This window comes from Geotrypetes seraphini, chromosome 2, assembly GCF_902459505.1.
Source record: "Geotrypetes seraphini chromosome 2, aGeoSer1.1, whole genome shotgun sequence".
NCBI lineage: Eukaryota > Metazoa > Chordata > Amphibia > Gymnophiona > Dermophiidae > Geotrypetes > Geotrypetes seraphini.
In genome coordinates, this window is record NC_047085.1 from 92,828,370 (window position 1) to 92,834,524 (window position 6,155).

Genomic DNA, 6,155 nt, shown 5'->3' on the forward strand with positions numbered 1-6,155 from the left:
AGGACAAGCGACCATCAGAGGCAGCGCATTCATTTCATCTCAGCATCACACGGCTTGTCAGCAGTGGAGAAGTCCTGATTCCACTGAGTTCTGCCTGTCCTTTTATGCCCAGATTATGGTCAGGATCCGGTTTGTAACATGAACATATCACAGACAAGTTATGGTCAGGGTCCGGTTTGTCTATGTGTTCAAACATGAACATATACTCAAAGTATTATGGTCAGGATCCGGTTTATCTATGTGTTCAAACATGAACATATCACAGACAAGTTCACTAACCATTTATGCACATCCTGTCTTTCCCCCCCCCTTCTCTCGATTGAATCATCCATATCCTGTCTTGCCAGGTGCAAGTTATCTTTCTGAACTCTAGTTCCCCTTTTAAAAAAAGAAAGTTGTTATTTGGTATTAGGATCCTTTTTTGCATGGCAGATGGTTTCTTAAACAGCCATTGTTACAAAAAAAAAAACAAACTCTCAGACTACAGGTATGTCCCATACGTATCACATTCGGTCCTTAACAATGAGTGTTGTATGTAACCATCATCACTTTTTGTTGTTTACAACAAATGCCATATGCCACATAACAATTCCAGATAGATAAAATTATTACCAGAATAACAACTATTAACAGAGGATGGATGATCCAATCCAGAGTCGTTTTGGCTGAAGGTGAGTATCCTAAAAATATATCCCACCAATGATGTGAAGTAGCATCAGCTATTCCTGACCCTATTGTCACTATCGAGTCTGCTGCAATAGTGGTAGTAAGCTGATGAGCCATATATGCCACATAACAATTCCAGATAGATAAAATTATTACCAGAATAACAACTATTAACAGAGGATGGATGATCCAATCCAGAGTCGTTTTGGCTGAAGGTGAGTATCCTAAAAATATATCCCACCAATGATGTGAAGTAGCATCAGCTATTCCTGACCCTATTGTCACTATCGAGTCTGCTGCAATAGTGGTAGTAAGCTGATGAGCCATAATACTTTGATTTAGGTATTGGATGGCACTCTGTATTTTGGTTGATTGAGTTAATATGTTCTTAAATCTGGTCAAATTTACATCCCAATTTGGAACATCCCATTTAGTGCTATTCCAAATGATAGCTACATCCTTATCTACATCGGATGTTAATATGAATGTGTCATTTTCCCAGTGTAATACTGAAATGTTATGAATACATCCCGAAAAAGGCACTGCCATTCCTGGTATCACTGGTTGATCAGTTACTACACATACTACTTGTGGTGCTATTTCGACCATATACCTATAGGTTATTGGCATAATAGTCCATTCACATTTGTTTACAGTATTTTGCAATAAACATGGTTCATATACAGCAGATTGTAATTTACAAACTTTTCCACTTAAAGTGTTATCACAAAAAGTTAAATCATGAGTACGATTATGCATATCTATCACCTGTCCATAAAAGGTGGGGGTCCAAAAGTGTTGATTAGGAGCTGACCCAATTAGTAAAGGCATCACTATGTATTTACACATTATACTCTGTTTGGTTACATTGTAAATGGTAAAATATCCCTGACATAGGGTTTCCTCACACCTTATCCCCGAACTAGGTATTTGTAGCCAATGGCCTGCACGGATTATATCAGAAAAGACGGTCCTCCACACTTGTTCATTTGCTGTCAAAAGTTGTGTTTGAAAGACATTTTTCTGTTGTTGCTGCCTCTTCTGTCATTGTGAGGGCCTTTCCATATATCCACATTAGTTGTGATGTTAGCTATTGTACATCTCTGTCCTTTTTTCACAACTAAACTTTTCCTGTTGTCGTCTGCTGGTAGCACTTCTCCATCCCCATTGAAATCGAGCATTGTCATCCAAAACCAGACGCCTAGCCGGAGTCCATCCTTCTACGTGACCCAAAGATACGATACCAAGGACTGTGAATACGCATAGGACGATTAGGGTTTCCTGTAAAATTAAACACAGTATTACTCCCGTAAGTAACATTTCTCCTGTGGGACATATTCCCATTTTTCTACACCGGGCCTCATTATCAAGAGCGTACGGTCTTGTCCCACTGCTATCACTTCAGCAGGAGAGGGGGACCATTTCGGTTGCTAATCCATATTTTGGCCCCAACATTTACAGTATTTGTGGATTCAAACCCTTTTGCCCCCCTAACCGTCAATTCTGTAGGGGCTGTGGTTTCTCTCACCGGAGCTATATATATAGGAATTAGCAACAGTTGTGCAATTCTTTCCCCCTGTGCTATTATTACCTCCTCCGCACCTAAGTTAATTAGTATTATCCTAACCTCCCCTTGATAGTCAGCATCAATTACCCCTCCCAAGACAGTTATTCCTTTTGAGGCATAACTGGATCTGGTTACCAATTGCCCATAATGTTCTTTCGGAATTTTCTCTGTGTTCTCCACAGCTCTAGTGGTGGAATGTGGTACTGCTGGTAGTGTAAATCCTGGAAGGAAAGCATATGGTCATTAACAAAAAGAACAAAGAAAAGAAACACATGAAACGTTTTCCCCTCTGTTAAACATGACTAGTTCTTGTATCGCAGAGTTACCGTCTCTGTGTTGAATTGTTGAAAAGATTCAAAAAAGGTTTTTTTTTCCTGAAACACAAAACACACAGATTAAATAGACTTATTTCAGGGTCCTGTGGCACCAAATATGGCCACAGGAAAATTTAAACAGGCAGATTCTTTATTAGGTTCCTATCCTGAAGAGCTTACTTGTAAAAAGTAAGCAAAATTTCAATTCCGAATCCATCCACTTACATAAAAGTTTATTATACTTATTCTTTTCCGGTAACAAGGTTAACAAGCCTTTTGTTTCACATTTATTTCGATTTTCAAAAAAAAAAATATATATAGGTACTTAACCTCTATTTTTCTTAATCTTTTTATTTTAAACTTCCCAATTTAATTTTAAAATGCATTTAAATTTAATTACTCCCTAATCATACATTTCGGGCAATGCATACTTTCAAAAAATACTTTATAAACCATGCAGGGGCACAAAAATTCATATTCAAAACTAATTTGAAACACTGAGATAAAGGCAAAGAAACTTTTTTTCTTTTGCACACCGTCACAAACACAATATTTCTTTTAAGCATGGCATCTATTGCTAGAATAAATCTTTCTTCTTTTCAGAAAAGTATTCTTTTACTGTAACATGCCTGAGATCCGGCTTTCACATACCTTACCTTCAAACAAATGTGCTGTATAAACCAGCAGGCACTCTTACAACTGCCAGAACACGTAACTATCTGGCTTGACAAAATTATTTGTCTCAAATCACATTCCTTATTCTAACATACTTTGCATTACCTTTCTTTCAACATTCTAATAAACAAGGGAAAAATTCAGGCTACATTCTCGTACAGAACTTTCAGACAAACAGCTCCTAAACTACTAAAATACCTTAATTGTTCTTAACAGCACAGATCTACACTGCAAAAACTCTTCCCTATGTGTGCTCGTAAAGTTTTCATTCTAAAAATCTAAAAATCCTCCTGCTGCTAACAAGGTAATTGCAAGTTACTACATTTGAAATCCCTCTGCTAGCTAATATTTACAACAGCATAAATCGATACCTGTGTTTGAAAAATTCACTCTTTATTCTTACTGGGATGCAAACCCACATGGTCGTCTAAACACTAAAAAAAAAGTTATCTCTATTGTTCTCAACACAGCAAGAATCCCTTAGCTATGCAAACTCTGATCTCTCACTACGCTGATCTTAGCGTACAGAAGCCCTCTTTTCCTTCTTGTAATGGGCTGCATTCTTTTTATTACAGATGGCGGGTCTATTTCAGGGTCCGGACAGTGGGGTCCCTGGGGCAATCATCCCAATCCCTTCTAATCCTCCCTTTCCTTTTTTTATACTTATTTTGTGCCACTTTTACAGCTGCTCTTTCTGCTACATCCTGATAATGTTCCAGTTTATCCTTTAATAATTTACTATTACATTCCAGCACCAGACACCGTCCCTCTAATTCTAACTTACTCTGTTCTACTCTCCCTTTCTCTTTAAGTGCCGTCTGCAACCGCTTGTGCACCCCACGGTATGCAGAGGCCAACACCCAACTCCTTCGAGCCAGGGTAACTGCTTCACCTGTTTTCACAGGGATTGTTTCAAGTACTTGTACACCATTCTTTGGTTTAAGTGCCGTCTGCAACCGCTTGTGCACCCCACGGTATGCAGAGGCCAACACCCAACTCTTTCGAGCCAGGGTAACTGCTTCACCTGTTTTCACAGGGATTGTTTCAAGTACTTGTACCACATTCTTTGGTTCAAATTCCCTTAATTCCTTATCCCATGATTCCGCCAATCCATGATTGGCCATTTCTGCCGCTATTATTTCATACGGGTCCCCGGTCCAGCCAGGTATCCCTGCAGGTTCTTTTTTAGATTTCTCCTTACGCCGGAACATTGTTCGGTCTTATTTAGAGAAATCCTGCCGACTACGCCAATTAATGTATTGCTATTTTTGTAAGGGTAATGCTATATCCCACTTTCCCTTCCCCTCACCAGCTCCCTGACTGGGAAAATTAATAGCATACACAGATGACTGAAAGCATAATATAGGTTTATTCATACAATTTTATAATAATGAAATCATGCAGTAAGGAATCAATAATTTGTTACCATATATTGCATCATCACTCTGATATCGGAGGACAAGCGACCATCAGAGGCAGCGCATTCATTTCATCTCAGCATCACACGGCTTGTCAGCAGTGGAGAAGTCCTGATTCCACTGAGTTCTGCCTGTCCTTTTATGCCCAGATTATGGTCAGGATCCGGTTTGTAACATGAACATATCACAGACAAGTTATGGTCAGGGTCCGGTTTGTCTATGTGTTCAAACATGAACATATACTCAAAGTATTATGGTCAGGATCCGGTTTATCTATGTGTTCAAACATGAACATATCACAGACAAGTTCACTAACCATTTATGCACATCCTGTCTTTCCCCCCCCTTCTCTCGATTTAATCATCCATATCCTGTCTTGCCAGGTGCAAGTTATCTTTCTGAACTCTAGTTCCCCTTTTAAAAAAAGAAAGTTGTTATTTGGTATTAGGATCCTTTTTTGCATGGCAGATGGTTTCTTAAACAGCCATTGTTACAAAAAAAAAACAAACTCTCAGACTACAGGTATGTCCCATACGTATCACACCGTTCTGCCCAAATCCTAGCCAACTTTTTTCAAAATAAAATCTTAGACCTAAGAGCTACTCTACCACACCCACAACAAATACACTTCACTACCTCGAACCCCACGACCAAGACTCCAGAGCAGACTTGTTCTGGGACCACTTCAAGTTCCCAAACTGGCATCAGTTCTTAAATTTATTCAACAAATACACCAAATCAAACTGTCAACTTGTCTACATGTCCCCCCAAAATCATGACAGTTGCCCCATCGGACTTCAAAAAGGAACTATTTGCATGGCTAACAATGCTCTCACAAACGGAACATTAAACAAGGACATGGGACACATACTGATCACTCCTATCCCCATAGATCAGAAAACCTCTACAGCGCTGACATCTAATTACAGACCCATAGCAAGTATTCCCCTTTTCACAAAGATACAGGAAGGACTGGTCAATCTACAACTAGTAAACTACCTAGACAAATTTAACATCCTTAGTGAACACCAATCAGGATTCAGGAAAGGATACAACACAGAAACGGTCATAGCCTCCATACTAAACCACCTTTATAACTTTTCAGCAAAGGTTAAAGCGTACTGATCCTACAACTAGACCTCAGCAGTGCGTTCGACCTGGTAGACCATGAGATCATGCTACTGTGCCTTGATGAAATGGGAATCTCGGGAAAGGTAAAGAAATGGTTCCAAGAATTCCTAACAAACAGATCCTACCGAGTAACCAGCAATGGACATTACTCCAATCCATGGAAAAACCCGTCAGGCGTGCCCCAAGGCTCCCCCCTATCACCCACACTGTTCAACATCTACATCACATCCTTAGGTCACCTTCTACAAAAACTAAATTTAAAGCACTACATATACGTAGATGACATATCAATTTTAATCCCTTTAACTGACATCATGAATGAAATTGTAGACAACCTCTCAAACACAATGGCAGAAATCGAAAAATTGACCACCACCTTCAAAC

At 39.3% G+C, this 6,155-nt stretch overlaps 1 protein-coding gene across 3 annotated transcripts; it reads right to left on the reverse strand.

The window, feature by feature from the left end:
- Positions 1-438: 438 nt before the first annotated feature.
- LOC117353767 lies at positions 439-2,395 on the reverse strand. Of its 3 annotated transcripts, none has more exons than XM_033930076.1 (3): positions 2,369-2,395; positions 1,812-1,947; positions 439-1,702 (listed from the first exon to the last, which is right to left on the reverse strand). In XM_033930076.1, the coding sequence occupies exons 2-3, from the start codon at positions 1,832-1,834 to the stop codon at positions 517-519; spliced, it is 1,209 nt and encodes a 402-aa protein (XP_033785967.1). In that variant the 5' UTR covers positions 1,835-1,947; positions 2,369-2,395; the 3' UTR covers positions 439-516. The 3 variants fall into 3 exon arrangements, with proteins under 3 accessions (XP_033785967.1, XP_033785969.1, XP_033785968.1); XM_033930078.1 differs by lacking the exon at positions 2,369-2,395 and having other exon boundaries at positions 439-697; positions 908-1,702; positions 1,812-1,926; XM_033930077.1 differs by lacking the exon at positions 2,369-2,395 and having other exon boundaries at positions 1,812-2,268.
- Between the last annotated feature and the right edge of the window lie 3,760 nt (positions 2,396-6,155).